At 44.8% G+C, this 16,674-nt stretch overlaps 1 protein-coding gene across 8 annotated transcripts in view; it reads right to left on the bottom strand.

The window, feature by feature from the left end:
• Positions 1-16,674, bottom strand: part of Fbxw7 (F-box and WD repeat domain containing 7) — a 161,854-nt gene that overhangs the window by 72,789 nt on the left and 72,391 nt on the right. For 7 of the 8 annotated variants that reach the window (NM_001419528.1, XM_063281082.1, XM_039103741.2 and 4 more), the window contains 1 exon segment: positions 1,128-1,715. In NM_001419528.1, coding sequence (NP_001406457.1) covers positions 1,128-1,646 — 519 coding nt within the window. In that variant the 5' untranslated portion in view covers positions 1,647-1,715. 8 annotated transcript variants of the gene reach the window in all.

Here is a 16,674-nt window from a genome sequence, read left to right as displayed (position 1 = left end):
GCCCTGCCCTCCAGGTGCTAGAGGATTTTCTAAATTGCTGCTATGGAGATGAAAAGAACGGGGGTGAGACACTAAGAGTTAGTCCAGACCAAGATCCTCTACCTTGAGAGTTCAGTGAGAGAAAACCACACCCGATGACATTTCCTTCCTAGGTCACGCCAACCCGTAAGTAAAGTCATGTGCCCGGCATGAAAATTAGACATAGACATGCTCTCTGAGGTCATGCCAACCAGTAAGTAAAGTCATGTGCCGGGCATGAAAATTAGAGATGGACATGCTCTCTGTCATCGTTTTTTTTTTTAACAACCTAAAACAAAACTGATAAAGCAAATTGAAATTTAAGCCAATTGTATGAGACACTACAATCTGAGTCAAAGCACACTAAAAGCAATACTGTTAAATTTATAGGTATTTATGGGCAAAATCCAATGATTCATTGTTAAATTTAAAAGTCAGCAAATGAGGAGTAAAGGGGTGTGTGCTACAGACCATTTCTATGTGTGTAAAACAAGTCACCTATTACTTAAACACAATCCCTACAACAGGTTAACACAAGGCTATTCTACTTGGCACCCACAAGCCACATCTAACTTCTGAAAACACAGCAGACTTAGTTGCTGTGACTTCCACTGATTTACACTTTAGGTTAACTCTTGTGAAAACACAGCCAGTGATACATTAGCTATTTTGCAAATAAAATTCATTACTTTATTTACACACGTCATGTTTCACACCAACCCTGCACACTCACCCAAACCACTCTGGCAGCAAACCGGAAGCTGGTGATTTGGTTTTTTGTGGTAAACAACATCAATCTCCTCCTCCATCACCACCACCACAACCTCCATCACCACCACCACCACCACCACCACCACCACCTCCACCACCACCACCACCTCCATCACCACCTCCATCACCACCACCACCACCACCACCACCACCACCCCGTTTTGCAATTAAGTTGCCTTCTTATCAGTATCTCTATTTATAACACTGGAGCCTTCACATCATTAATGAAGTGCTCTACATGTGAGGACTAGTGGCCGCACTACAGACTGTAAGGATGAGGTCACTATGACTGAAATAGTGAGGGAGCATATCCGGTGGAGGGGAATGAAGATACTCACCTTTGTTGTCTTGGTATAGAATGGGGAGGAGAGCTGGTTGATGGGCAGGTCCACGACACTAGTGCAGTTTGTGACATTGCTATTGTGAGTATGTTCATCTTCCCTGCTACTGTCATCAGACTGGTCAAAATCATCACTCTCCTGGTCCATCTCCTCCTCCTCCTCCTCTTCCTCCTCTTCTTCCTCCTCCTCCTCCTGTTCCCCAGCATGTTCTTCATCTTCCTCCTGCTCTTCCTGGTTTCCCGAAGAGTCCTCATCTACTGAAACAAAGCGGTTATTATTTTCTTCCACTTGTCCTTGCTGGGAATCGTTCTGGGCTCCAGGCCTAGGGTCTGCACCCACAAGTTCACCATTCCGCGCAGTGTGCTCCTCCTCCTGATGTCTCGGCTGCTGCTGTGGGTCCTCCTCAACCACGCGATTCATCTGCTCCTCATCAACCTGGCTTGAGGAAGCATTCCCTCTCAGAGAGCCTCCAGTTCGTCGTCTTTTGCTGCCCACAGAGAGCAGTTCCTGATTCATTTCCAAAAGCCAGCTTGCTACTTCTTGGACCTTGGCTAGACTATCAGAAGATGCAAAGATTTTCACATTCTGTAGGAGGAAAAGGGGGATAAACAAGATTTGTACCATCTTTGTTGTTGTCCACTTTTGTGTCATATGCCTATAGTCTAAGTATAATTAAGATCGTGGAAAGCATTCACACACTCGTTAGTAACAAATAAGTTTTAGATTAAATAAGTTATAAAACAAAAAAAGAATCATACTGAAGACCTTTAACTACCTTTTTCCGTAAACCTCTAAAAGCTTGATGGTTTAGTTGTTTTGATCAATAAGACATAACTTAGCCAATAAAACAATTTTAAATTTTAAATCATTAATTCAGAAACCACATCCTGAATAAATCATTCACTGAATACTAAACATATGCAAGCAAACAAACAAACCAACCAACAAACAAACCAACAAACCACCTATAAAGTGCCCAGCCAGGCTCAGGGAATGTTGCAGAAAATCCCACTCAAGAAGCTTTTATCCTGGCAATTTCCCAAGCTTCTCGAATCACAAAACCTTCAGATTAGAAGCACAATCACAGGGTTGGGGATTTAGCTCAGTGGTAGAGCGCTTGCCTAGCAAGTGCAAGTTCGGTCCCCAGCTGGGGGGGGGGGGGGAGGAAGCACAATCACTGTAATTTTTATCTTCTACAATGAATATAAACCAATTGAACAACAGATCTAAACATTGTAGTTAAAAACATACAGAAGTCCATGCCCCCTGACCCAGTTACTGCACTTCTGGTACCTACCCTAAAGAACAGGAGAGGGACCATTATACAGAAGATGCTCACTGATGGAAAGGGGGTGCGGGGAGAATGAGAATAAAGTCCACGTGTTTAGAATACAAGAGCCTATTAGTGGGGCTGGAGAGATGGCTCAGCAGTTAAGAGCACTGGTTGTTCCTCCAAAGGACACAGGTTCAATTCTCCTAGCACCTTTATGGTGGCTCATAACTATCTATAACTCCAGTTCCAGGAGATCTGACACCTTCCTCTGGCCAGGCATATACAGAGATATATGGAAAAAATACCCACATACATAAATTAATTAACTAGTCAATTAATTACCTTGTAAGAAAATAATTCATGAGCTAGAATCTGTAGCCAAGACATGCTATTCCATTTTAAAAGCATTATGAAGACTGGGTGTTTATGGAGGCTTTCAACTTATTTCTGAAATCTTAAACACTGCGAATGTTTGTCCTGTGTGTTACCATAGGCTCTAATATTTCACATTACATTTTTCAGTGTGTGTATTATACAGAATATTCTTTGCTGCTATTTGATTATGTTTAAGTTTTCCTAAAGTAATTTCAACAATTACATACACTTTTTTAAAAAGCACCTAGAACTTGCAACATGATTCAAGAAGGTTAATAAATTAATCTGCCAAGAATGCACATTTTGTTTTATAAATGAATTCTCAACACTTTAAGAAAGATTTGTATGAATCAGAACACTTATATAAAACACAAATGCACAGTATCCTATTGGATTTGAATTGAAATTTTCAACTTTAAATTTTTAAAATGCTTTACTATTTCATAGCAGTAGAAGAGCCTAATTGTCAATATTTATCAAGTGCAGAACTTATGTTTTTATCAATATCTAATGGGACTTACCTAGAGTTTAGAAACATGAAATATGACAGCTAATAACGTTTTTACACTACAATTTTCCAAATACTGAACTATTTCTTTCACAACTGGACATGCTGAGAATGTAAATAGTACTGGTACTGGTAAAACCGTGCAACTTTCAAACTAGAAATATTTCTAACTAAACATTAGACTCAAAAGAACTATACTTGTCAAGGATGCTGGCTTCGAAAACAAGCCCAGATTGAAGAACGTGTAACTGCATCTTCTTAGTCTCCAGGAAGCAAGTGATAGAGGCCTGGCACTTGTATGTGCTACATTTTCTGCTCTAACACCAGAATCAAGGCAATGTTCACACATTGTAATCTAAAATAAGGATCCACTTCAAGTCCACATTAACATTCTGGAGACAAGTATTTACAGTTGTTTCTTTACCTAATCCCAAGTCTTACCAAGAATAAATTATTAAACAAATTCTAGTGGGGCAGTGGCGGCACACGCCTTTAGTCTATCACTTGGGAGGCAGGGGATCTCTTGAGTTTGAGGCCAGTCTGGTCTACAAAGTTGAATTCTAGGACAGCTAAGGCTACACAGAGAAACCCTGTCTCAACAACTCCCCAAAACAAAACAAAACAACAAAATAAACAACAACAACGACAAATTTGAGACATGTCTCTGCTTGTGCCAAGCAATGCCATTTAGCCTTCTGATCAGAGCTCACCACAAAATAAGATTTCACAATACAAGGAAATATTAAACATAACGAAAACAATAGTTTCTGATAAAGTAGGGATAATAAAGCATCCACAATACCTAAACTCTCTATAGGTCACCACCGTTAACTAAATATAGTTAATTCTCTTAGTCGTGGCCAATATGTTTGGTGAAATTGGTTTACCCCAAGTCACTGCTCTTGGGGAGAAATGGCTCCCATCACCGTCTAGATCATATATTGGAATGCTTGGTCATCCCAGAGTAGCACTACTTGAGAAGGATTAGGAGGTGTGTCCTTGCTGGAGCAGGTATGGCCTTGTTGGAGGAAGTGTGCAATGAGGGGGTGGGCTTTCAGGTTTCAGAAGCCCAAGCCAGGATCAGTGTCTGTCTGTCTATTTTATCTGTCTAGCCCCGCCCCTGTGTGTGTGTGTGTGTGTGTGTGTGTGTGTGTGTGTGTGTGTGTCCCCATCTCTGCTGCTACTGCCGCCTGGGAATCTGTCGTATTTTCTGCCATGATAATATACTAACCCTCTAAAACTGCAGGCAATCCTCAATTAAATGTTGTCCTTTATAAGAGCTGCCTTCACCATGGTGTCTCTTCATAGCAACAGAACACTGACTAAGAAATATATTAACAAAGAAATAAAATGGGCATTCCAGGGGAGTGTGATAATTAATCTTCATTGCTGTCTACTTGACTGGATTTAGAATCACAATCGAAGTATGTTTCCAGGTAAGTCTATGAGGTTGCTTCCAGAAATATGTAACTAAAGAGGAAAAAGCTCGCCTTACATATGGACACCATCCATGGGCGAGGTTCTAGACTGAAAAGGAGAAGCGAGCTGAGCACCAGATTCATTGCTCTCTGTTTTCTGACTGAAATGCAGTGTGACTACTATCTCAAGCTCCTGACTCCACCACCCCCAGTTAGACTCCTCTATTGCACCGCAGCTTTATGAAGGTGCCCCACAGTCACCCTAGACTCATTACATTACAATCCAAGCTTCTCTCCCTTCACACCTGAAGCCTCAAATTTTCTCTTAGATCTTCTTAAGCTTTCCTCTGTCCACTGAGAAAATACGTACCCAGGCAGTTTTAGATAAAAAGAAACTCAGCTGACTTTTACTCTAAGTCCACTAAGAGGAAACAGGCAAGTCAGGCGTACGTATGGTTGGCAGAATGGACAGTACAGAACGGAAGGGGATGGAGCTACTCTAAGCAGAACATAAAGGGTACGAGTGGGGAATGGGAAGATGAGTCAGATCAGTGAGCAGCAGCAAAGCCCGACTCTGAGAAGGATGAAGAAGGATCCAAAGAGTAGAGTCAAAGGCAGCACATAGTAAGGGTGTCCTGGGAGGGAGGGGGGAGGGAGGGAGGGAGGGGGGAGGGAAGGAGGGGGAGGGAGGGGGAAGGGAGGGAGGGGGAGGGAGGGGGAGGGAGGGAAGGAGGGGGAGGGAGGGGGAGGGAGGAAGGGAGGGAAGGAGGGGGAGGGAGGGGGAGGGAGGGAGGGGGAGGGAGGGAGGGAGGGGGAGGGAGGGAGGGGGAGGGAGGGAGGGAGGGAAGGAGGGGGAGGGAGGGGGAGGGAAGGAGGGGGAGGGAAGGGGAGGGAAGGGGAGGGAGGGAAGGAGGGGGAGGGAAGGAGGGGGAGGGAGGGAGGGGGAGGGAGGGGGAGGGAGGGGGAGGGAGGGAGGGAGGGAAGGAGGGGGAGGGAGGGAGGGGGAGGGAGGAAGGGGGAGGGAGGGGGAGGGAGGGAAGGAGGGGGAGGGAGGGGGAGGGAGGAAGGGAGGGAAGGAGGGGGAGGGAGGGAGGGGGAGGGAGGGGGAGGGAGGGAGGGAGGGAAGGAGGGGGAGGGAGGGGGAGGGAGGGAGGGAGGGAAGGAGGGGGAGGGAGGGAGGGGGAGGGAGGGAGGGGGAGGGAGGGGGAGGGAGGGAGGGAGGGGGTGGGTGGGTGGGTGTTACGTGTGTGCAGGTAAGAAAGGTTGTCTATATTGAGAAAGGGTGCCGTCATCTGAATGGGATAAAAAGGATGTGGTGACCATAGTAGTACCCAGCCAAGATAATACCTTCAACCTAACTGAGTAAGGAACAAAACCTCCAACTAATGGACTCCAAGGCAACACCACACCTGCCCTAGCGTCTCCTGGGCATGCTGGGAATATCAGGAAAAACAAAACAAACACTCCAAGCACCAAGCAGGAAGAGAAGTGAGGGCGCTTCCCCATCAAACCCTGCCCTGCCCTCTATTTTCAGAGGGACACACTGACATAAAAGCATCTATCCAGAAGGGTTGGAGTAACAATGCTTGCTACAAAGTCATTAACTTCATTCAAATAAAGGTAATTGTGTTTAAGAACATTAAAAAATATGGCGGTTGGGGATTTAGCTCGGTGGTAGAGCGCTTGCCTAGCAAGCGCAAGGCCCTGGGTTCGGTCCCCAGCTTTGAAAAAAAGAAAAAAAAATATTATCAACCAAAGAAATCCAACGGATTAGCAGAGTTAGCAGATAGAGTTGTTTGAAAACAACCATAACCAGATTGTGTTGAGTATTAAAGATGAAGGGTATAGAAGCTAGCCTATAATGTATTTATTTTCTGTCTCTGTACAGCATAAAGAACATGGTGGGTGTTTCTATTCCGTCAGCCAAGACTCTTGGGTACAAAGGGAATATAAGCTTTTGAGAAGCAATGTGTTCTAAGAGGTCATGGATGATACCAGCACTGCTAGGGCTCCAGAGCAAAGAAGGGGAACAGCAAGTGTGAAGTCTGAATCTCCTGGAAGAGCTTCTCTGTCAGTGTAACTGAGAAAGAGCCTACTCCTGACCTGGCCAAACGTAAACCTGACTGGGAATGAAAATGATGATAAGCTGCCGTCTAGTAATAAACTCACTGTTTCTCACTAATCTCCCTGCGTATCTTGGACTTTGTAAAGAGAAGAATCCCCTGCTATGTACATGGAAACATCAGCACTATGCCAAGTGTTCAGCATGCACACGGGACCTTTCTAACTCAGCAGCAGTGATAAGCAAGTCTGGCCTGACTTGTCGCTGGAAGGTGAGGTCTCCTGACCCAACCCACCTGCAATGTGACCCGGGTTGTTTATGCAGCGAGAAATAAGCACAGGTGAAATAGTTTCTACTCATGAGGCTCAAAAGGAGAGCAGAGCTGGGGGAGAAGGGGCTGTGTAGCTGCAGAACAGCTCCAGCTCAGCCGGTTCCTCAGTCACATAATTACATCCAGACTGTTTATCTGTCCTGGTCCCGGGGGCACTGCTCTAAGTAACAGAACTGTGCAATACTATCAAGAAACTGTCACGCCACAAATAAAATTAATCAATCAATTTGTGGCCTTTATTTAAATTAAGTCATCTAAGCCTAGATTCTGAAAAATTAGACTTCATTTTGGCTCAAACTAGCTAAACCTATCTTATTAAATTTCTTATGAGTTTGCAAATTTTATGAAAAGATAAGGGTTCAATTTCAAAGGCCAAAAGCTGAATTAATTACCATGCAGTTGCATCCTCCCCCATAAAGATGGTTTAAATATCACTTTTTATTCATACTAAGAAGGGTGTAAGAACTATTATGGCACATACCATGCCAGTGGAAATCTATAGTAAGATTTGATGATGTAATAAAGACGACATCTAATGTTTAAAAAAGAAAAAATGGAATCTTCACTACTTGCCTTAATAACTTTAGTAAGAGCTGATACTGTTTGTGGGGAGAGGGCAGCAGAGGGAAAGAGGTTGTAATGAGCACCCAAAACACAGCATGGGAGACAGAGCAGCCTCTGATCAGAGCACTGACCGACGGGAAGCACTAATCTACAGCTCAGGGACTAAGCTTGTGGGTAAGCATTTCCACGCGGGTGTTCTTTTTGTGGTTACTGCATGTCTGTGTATGATATGCATGTGGACATGTGCATGCTACAAAGGCTATGTGGTGGTCAGAGGACAACTCTGTGGAATAAGTAAGCGCCCTCCTACCCTTCGGTGGGTTCTGAGGAGCAAACTCCCAACCGTCAGATTTGCAAGGCAAGCACCTGAAAAGCTGAGCTAGATGTTTTAGGGATGTGATTGTTTTTTCTCTCATGTGGTGATGGACCTAATCCCTAAGCAATGAGGCAAAGGCAGCGTCATATCTCTGGTGTTTCTGACACTGACGCACAGCTAGACCCACTAGGAGGGGAACATGAGGCGAGAGTTACCACTGTAGCATCTCCAGGTGCTTAAAGGAATAAAAGTAACACATGAGATCAAAGAACTATTCCAGAAGCCTAACAAATGCAACACAAAATCTTACTGTCAATCTTTCACAAGACATTGACCGGACAACTGGTTAACTGAAAAGAGGTCTGGGAAATGCCATATTGGTGCCAACATCTTTGCTTTTAGAGCTATACTATCATTGTGCAGGAAAACATCCTATTCATACAGAAATGTACACTGGGTCGGGGAGACGTAGCTCGGCTGGTAAAGTACTTGCCCGTCCAATATGAGGACACTGAGTCTGGGGCCCAGAAGTCATGTAAAAGCTAAGCATGATGGCATGCACTTGTAATGCCAGTGCTTGTGAGGCAGCAACAGGCTTATCCGTAAGCTCTGCACAGCCTAGCCTAATCAGAAAGCCCCAAGTCTCAGTAAGAGATTGTATGAAAGAAACAGGGTCAAACGAAACCCAAAAACTGCCTTCTGCCCCCACATACAAATGCATACACACAGACCACACCACACACCACACACACACATAAACACACACACACACACACACACACACAGCGAGAGAGAGAGAGAGAGAGAGAGAGAGAGAGAGAGAGAGAGAGAGAGAGAGAGAAATGAAAAACAATGGGAGCAGAAAAAGTAAAAAGGAGAGGGGTGAAGAGGGAAAGGGGGAAGGAACAAAAGGCATACACAAGGTTTGGATGAGAGAGTACACCACATTGGTAACTTATTACCAAATGATCGGGGCAAAATAATTCCTTAGTGCTTGTGGTAGTGAATGAGGATGGTCCCACGGGCCCTATGCCTGACTACTTGGTCCCGGGTTGATGGGACTCTGAGGGAAGGGTTGGAAGGTGTGGCCTCTTTGGGAAAGGGCCCCGCAGCACTCCTAGTTCTCCCTCTCCCTATCTGCCTCATGCTTCTGGATCACACGTGCTCTCAGCTACTGCTCCAGTGCTGGGCTGCCTGTCGCCATGTTCCTTGCCATGATGGGCATGGGCTCTAACACTCCAGAATTAAACATTTCCTTCTGATTGCCACAATCGCTCTCAGATCTCTAGTCCTGCTTACTAAAGCAGACAGGTCACACACTGAACTCAGTTTAAACAGCGTCACCAGTCACGTCCACCATGTATCTCTATCACTCCTGTCCACCAGTGAACCACCGCAAGAATCTGGAAACAGCTCCGTGCTTAACTTTTCTCCACAAATGAGAGCCAAGACAGATGGATCCCTGGGGCTTGCAGGCCAGCCAGCCTAATCAGCTCCCCAAGTTCATGGAAAAAGGGGCAGAGACCAAGAGTTTACTTGGGTTTTCTGGCCTCTAGTCCAGCTCCAAATGGGTGAGAGCATGTGTCAAGGGAGTTCAGAGGAAAGTGGCAGGACGACCTCTGTGCGTTGCATAGGAATGTAAATGCATGCACATCTACATGCAAAAGAAATACTGCAAAATTCCACTCACAATCTTTTAATTTGGAACTATTTACAATGATATAAAACAGTACAGAAATTTTCTAAGTGTGATAGAGAGTGACTGAAATGGGACTTAAAAGAATTTGGGAGTGAGGCCTGAAAAGATCGACTCAGTGGAGTCAAGAGCATTTGCCTTCGAGAGAACCAGAATTCAGATCCCAGCACCCACACTGGGCAGTTCACTAGCTATAACTCCACTCCAGAGGATCCAAAACCCTCTTCTCCTCCTCAGATACTGTATGCATGAACACAAACCAACACACTGGTACACACATACACATAAAATATATACCTAAAGAATTTCCTGGAGTGATAATCTCTATCCTGACTTATGTGCTAGGTATATCTGCGAACGTGTTGTTCAGAGCGCAACTGTGCTTTCGATACTGTTAGATTACCTCAGTTTAAATCTATATTAGGTGTGGGGAGTGGGGTGTATGTGTCTGTAAAGCTGGAGATAATACAAACTTCTCTGTCAGCTTTGACTCTCCTACTATGTCTGCTGTCAAAAGCTGAGGAAGGTGTTGGCCTTGGAACCCAAGCCCTCATTATTAAGGACTTCCCTACAGTGCCATCAGATAAAATCTCATCAGGGAACCAGGATAAAGACTCAGGGTTTCCAATTCAATGGGCAAAGTGACAGATTTCCTCAAATGCACAGCCCTGAACGCAGGAGTGCACCCGCAGCTCACTGCTAGTGACAGGGAATAAGAGAGAGTCACGTAAGCAACTGCCCTATCTGAATGCTGAATCTGAGGGGCCAGTGACCACAGGGCCAGTGAGACTCAGCCCTGCTCAGCTTTAGAAACAACTCAGCTGCTAAAAGAAGCCGTGCTCAAGACAGACTGAGAGGGAGAAAGAAAAAGAGCCGGCCAGCCTTGCTCAGCGGCACCACAAGGACTGAAAAGTCGCCATTATGGAGTCAATCCCTTTAGATGTTCTCTCCACTGCACCTTGCTATCATTTTGCAGGAACGTTTTGAACATCAGAGTAAACCTTTCACTGCAGTATGGGAATTTGCAGAGAACCAGCGAGGAGTCTGTTTCTTCAATGGGGCTCCCAACTTAGCTACCATTTTAATAGTTAGCTAATCATTTAACATTATTTGTTGTGAAGCATAAAAAGAAAACTGTCTTTGTATAGGTGGCATCTTGAAACCAGGAAGTGTATCCTCTGATTCTCTCGTCACCTCCTGGGTGAGTCATCTTTGTTAAATATGCAGTTACAATAGGCTAACTCCAGGCTGCCCTTACTTCACCTGCTTCCCGTTTTTAAAAACTCCTGTCTGGATTTCTCTCCTTATTCTCTGTACTGACTGGTTCTGAGGACCAACTTGACACGAGTTAGAGCCATCAGAGAGGAGGCGGCCTCAGCTTCAGAAATAGCTCTATGAGATCCAGCTGTAGGGCATTTTCTCAATTAGTGATCAATGGGGGAGGGTCCAGCCCACGGTAGGTGGAGCCACCCCTGGGCTGGTAGTCCTGGGTTCCACAAGAAAACAGGCTGAGCAAGCCAGGGGAAGCAAGTGAGTAAACAGCATCCCTCCATGGCCTGTGCATCAGCTCTGCCTCCAGGTTTCTACCCTGCTTCAGTTCCTGCCCTGCCTTCCTTCAATGTTGGACTATAATCCAGAAGTGTAAGCCAAACAAACTCTTTCCTCCCGAACTTGCTTTTTGGTCATGGTGTTTCATCACAGCAATAAAACCCTAAGAAAGGTTAGTAGCAGCATAGTGGGTTATTGCTGTAGTGGATCTGACCATGTTTTAGGAAGGATTGAGGACGGATGTAGGAACTTTGGGCTAGAAGAACCACTGAGTGTTGACACCTTAGTGGGATGTTCTGAAGGAACTTGGAAGATAAGAATGTCGAGAACAGTGGAGAGGATGGAGGCCTGGCTTGTGACGTTTCAGGGGGAAGATTAAGACTATCAGGGCCATTGGCTATTTTGATTTAAGACTCTGTGGTTCTGGCTGGCTGGGCTTAAAGAATTAGCTGTAGTGATTAACGAGATATCAGAACTACTTAAAGTGAAACCTTTACATTACTCGAACACTTACTGCTGGTTAGCTGGAGCTAAGAAATTAGTGGCAATTAAAAAAAGATGAGTATCACTGAGATAAAACCTTCTGAGAAGCGTTTTCTGAGAGCAGAGAAGCTGTGCTCCAAAGGCAGCAAAGGTTGTACCTCATGCTGATAGCCCGACATGGTAAGAGTCACCCAGGTGGTACTAGTTTTGAAGATATAAAGGGGTCATGGAGAGCAGCTGAGGCTTGGCACTGGAAGAAGCCAGAAGCTGCCATTGGTGAGGGTGCAGCCTCAGTAGCAGGAGGAGCCTTCAGAGAAGCTGAGGCTTGGCCTCGTGAAGACAACCTATAAGAGGGTACTGGTCAAAGTGCGGCCCAGCTGAGTAAGGGATCCCAGCAGTTTTGGAGATGCCAGTACCATGGGATGACCACCAAGACCAGCAGCAGTGAAGTGGAGCCAACCAGAGCCTAAAACACAAGCTGTGTGTGCTGCAGAGGGCAGAACTGAAGATCTGAGGGAAGATTTGAAGGGCCCAGAAGATGGTAGACATTGGACAGTTGGGGTTTGATTTTGATTTGATTGTGACTGTGCCCTGATTTTTTTCCTCTTGAAGTAAAGTATTTTACTGGAGTCCACAGTTAAGACTTTGAGTCCACAGTTGAGACTTTGTTTTAAAAGACTGGCTATTTTAAAGGGACTGAAATTTTAATGTGTTTCAATTTGTAGAGGCTGTGGGACTTTAAAGTTATAGATCTGAAGATGAATAAGAAAGAAAGGGTTATGACTTACTAGTGATGTATGTGCGTGTCAAGTTGACAGGGGTCAGTTGTACTGGCTGGTTTTGTGAGTCAACTTGACACAAGTTAGAGTCATCAGAGAGAAAAAAGCCTCCATGGATCCTGTAAGGCATTTTCTCTTGGTGATCTATGTGGGAAGGCCCAGCCCATTGTGGGTGGTACCATCCCTGGGCTGGTGGACCTGGGTTTTATAAGAGAGCAAGCTGAGCAAGCCAGCGGAAGCAAGCCAGTAAGCAGTATCCCTCCATGGCCTCTGTATTAGCTCCTGCCTCCAGGTTCCAACCCTGCTTGAGTCTCTGTCCTGTCTTCCTCCAACAATGGACTATGGTCTGGAAGTGGAAGCCAAACAAACTCTTTCCTCCCCAATTTGCTCTTTTGATCATTGTGTTTTGCTTCAATAATAGAAACCCCAACTAAGTCACTCTCTGAGGCAAAGAGTATCTAGATGAATATGACAAGCAGTTACTATTCATACAAGGGGCCTAAGAAACAATCATTTATTCCTCTCTTCAAATTCCTGCCAAGAAGGCTTCATGGGCATACTAAGGAAGATGCTGTCTGATTGACTGCCCTTAACATGAGTATTTTCATGCAACGTATATTTGAAAAAGGGTAGATCCAAGTGTCAATGAGCCAGCACTGGGGATAGGACACTGACTATAAGCACAAAGCCCTACATCTAAAATGAACAGTGTAGTAGCAACCAACAATGACTTAAAATTAGGAAGAAAATAGTTTTTCCCATGAGTTGGACTTTCTCTCAGTATTATGAATATGACGGATTTGGACAGATCATATAACTATGTAGAAACCAGGTTAAGGACACAGAAAATGTCAGCAGGTACAAAGCTGGTTTCATGTTCCATGGTAAACTGATAAAGATGCTCCCATCTAACCAGCAGGCAGGCAGAGTGCTCATTCTAAGGCTAAGGGCACAGTCTTCTGATCCAGACTCTGAAATCAGTATTCCCACCGTGCAACAGGAAGCAGGTTCTTAGGGCTGCTGGTCCAGAGGCTTAGCTAGTGCAGGCTATTTCTAAGTCACTCTTACATATCAATCTGTCTCCCACCACCACCAAGACCTAGCTTACAGCAGCGAGTAACACCATTTGTGACTTCTTCTTTTGTGGAAAAACTCCCTCTTAAGATTAAGACAGTGACAACTTGTCAGGGTTTGTATTTGTTCGGCCCAGGGAGTGGCATATTTGGAGGTGTGGCCCTGTTGGAGTAGGTGTGACCTGATTGGAGTAGGTGTGTCACTGTGGGTGTGGGCTTTAAGACCCTACTCCTAGCTGCCTGGAAATATTCTGCTAGCAGCCTTCCGATGAAGATGTAGAGCTCTCAGCTCCTCCTGCACCATGCCTGCCTGGATGCTGCCATGTTCCTGCCTTGATGATAATGGACTGAACCTCTGAACCTGTAAGCCAGCCCCAATTAAATGTTGTCCTTCTAAGAGTTGCCTTGGTCATGGTGTCTGTTCACAGCAGTAAAAGCCTAAGACAGAAGTTGGTACCAGGGACTGGGGTATTGCTGTGATAGGCCTGACCATGCTTTTGCTTGGAAGAATGTGGATTTGGGGCCTTTGGATTTGGAAAGCCATGGAATGCTTTAAGTGGGGCTTAATGGGCCATCCTAGTAGGAATATTGAAGACAGTGGTGCCAAGGGTCGTTAGAACTGTAGGCCTGCTGGCACAAGAGGTGTCAGTGGAGAACTTTAATGTGTGGCCGAGAGACTTGTTTTTGTGATGTTTTGGTAAGGAACATGGCTGCTTTTTGCCATTGTCTGAAGGGACTGTCTAAGGCTAGGATAAAGAGATTTATATTAATTACACTGACCAAGGAAGTCTCAAAAAAGCTCAACCAGAGACTTTGGTCTCTGGTTAAGTCTGAGGAAGAGCATTTGAACAAATGTAGCAAGCTGAGAAAGGAAAAATACAAAATATCTAGTTTGAGTATTAAAGGGGCACCAGGAAGTGAAATGGAGCTGAATCCTGTGTTCAAGGAGACTAAATTGAATTAAGGGAGTAGTGACCTTGGACCAAGACTCCACCCAGCTAAGTTTGGTCCCAGGAGGCAAGGACAAGCAGATCTGAGTTCAAGGCCAGAGTAGAACCGAGCAAGTTCTAGGTGGGGAAAAATTTAAATCCAAGCTTGGTGGACCACACCTTTAATTCCAGTGCTTAGGAGACAGGCATGCAGATCTCAAAGTCTTCCACTAGCAGCCTTCAGAAAATGTAGAACTCTCACCTCTGCCTGCGCCATGCCTACCTAGATGCTGCCATGCTCCTACCCTGATGATAGCAGACTGAACCTCTGAACCTGTAAGCCAGCCCCAATTAAATGTTGTCCTTATAAGAGTTGCCCTGGTCATGGTGTCTCCTCCTTAGGCCTCTCATGCATCAGGACTAAGGAGACGTGGTAATTTGAAGCAGCCCCTCACCTTCCTATGCATACCCGAAACTCATGCATGTATTCTTACTGCCGTCTGTAGGGGTGAGTCAGGTGCTCCCTTCTAGTCTTTGCCATGTGAATACTTGGTTTCCAGTCGGTGACCCTGTTTTAGGAGGCTTGGGAGCAGTGGCTTGCTGAAGTCACTGTGGCTGGCCTTGCAGAGTTCAAAGGCTCAGGCATTCCCACTTTCTCTCTCTGCTTCCCACTTCTGGTTTCAGATGTGAGCTCTCAGCTGTTGCTGCTGCCACATACTCCTACCTGGTAGAACAGAAGTCCAAATACACCCTTTTCTTCTGTAAGCTGCCTTGATCATGGTGTTTTATCACAGCAACAGAACAGTAACTAACACACACTTGCTACAAAGTGCTTTTAAAGCTGCAGACAAATGTAAACAAGAACTGTATCTACATGTAGTTACAAGTACTTTGACATCTGAACTTACTTTTAAAGCAAAATAATTTAAATAAAATTCTGAATTCTAACACAAAGAACATATCCAACTTCCTTATCTTGCTGCCATCTAATGGCCCACAGAACTAAAAATATAACAATTATTATCTCCAACTGAACCTTACTTTATGCCAGGTACAGTGTGATGTTCCTGTTACAGTAAACCTCTGACGCACATGCTGCACCACAAGTGAAAAAGACAGGCAAACATTTTTAAGCGCAGACCACCACCTGCTGCAACATACTTGCCCTTCTGAGTTCCACTCCCAAGACTGGAAGTTATACAATACTGTGGCCAAAGACAGGCCTTTCCACCTCCAGCAGAGCTGTTTTATGTTGAAAGCAAAAATAAACAAGAACAAAGGGCAGTAAAAATATAAACCTTGCTGGATGATATCAAAGCAATGGATATACAGCTACATAACACCCAGGCTATAATCTTGGTGGACAAGAGGCCTGGATCTAGTTAGTAGCTACAAACACAAGCTGTGCCAGCAGCTACCTCCAAACTGGACACTTTATCCAATGTCTTTAAATCTCAACTGTCTAATCTGCAGAGGATTTCAAATGATTGTACTGTGTCTCATAGGAATATTAAAGATTAAATAAGAGATTGTATCTATACATTGTTGATGGATATTTTGGCACACAGTATTTATTATGCTGTATGTTGCATATCCCTTACTCCAAAATCTCAAGAAGTCCAACTGTTCCAAAACCAGAAACTTTCTGGATACCAACATGACAGCCAACAATTTTGGATTCTGGGGCATTTCAGATTTCAGTTTTGTAAATTAGGATAATCAATAATGGCTATGGGAAACTCCGTCATCCTTTGATCAAAGTTTGCCTTTGATCAAAAAGTTGCAAGAGATTTCTCCTATGAAAGTATAAAGTTCAAAATCAGGGAGCCTTCTGGTGTGGTCTTAGCGCACAGTAGCTCTGCCTTTACTTGGCTCCAGATACCGGTGGTCTATCAGTACAGACATCTGCGATTTTACAGACCCCTATTACAGGGGACAGAGATCTACCAGGAAGCAGCATTGGAGGCAAAAGGAAAGAACACTGTAAGTAACCGTGTACCGTGGGGGTTGGTTCTGTCGTGCCTGCCTCCCACTGCTTCCCCTTGCTTTTTTCTGCTAAGACACAAATCCTACACAGAACCTTTGTAACTGAACATCAAATGCTGCAAAGCTAGACTGGGCCATACATACTGTAAAGAGCAGTGCTTTCCAAAGACACTGTCATCTGCAGGTGCTGCCATCCCTTGGCT

The sequence above is a fragment of the Rattus norvegicus genome, chromosome 2 (assembly GCF_036323735.1).
Source record: "Rattus norvegicus strain BN/NHsdMcwi chromosome 2, GRCr8, whole genome shotgun sequence".
In the NCBI taxonomy this organism is placed as follows: Eukaryota; Metazoa; Chordata; class Mammalia; order Rodentia; family Muridae; genus Rattus; species Rattus norvegicus.
Note: the sequence above shows the minus strand (reverse complement) of the source record. Positions and strands in the feature narration are given on the sequence as shown.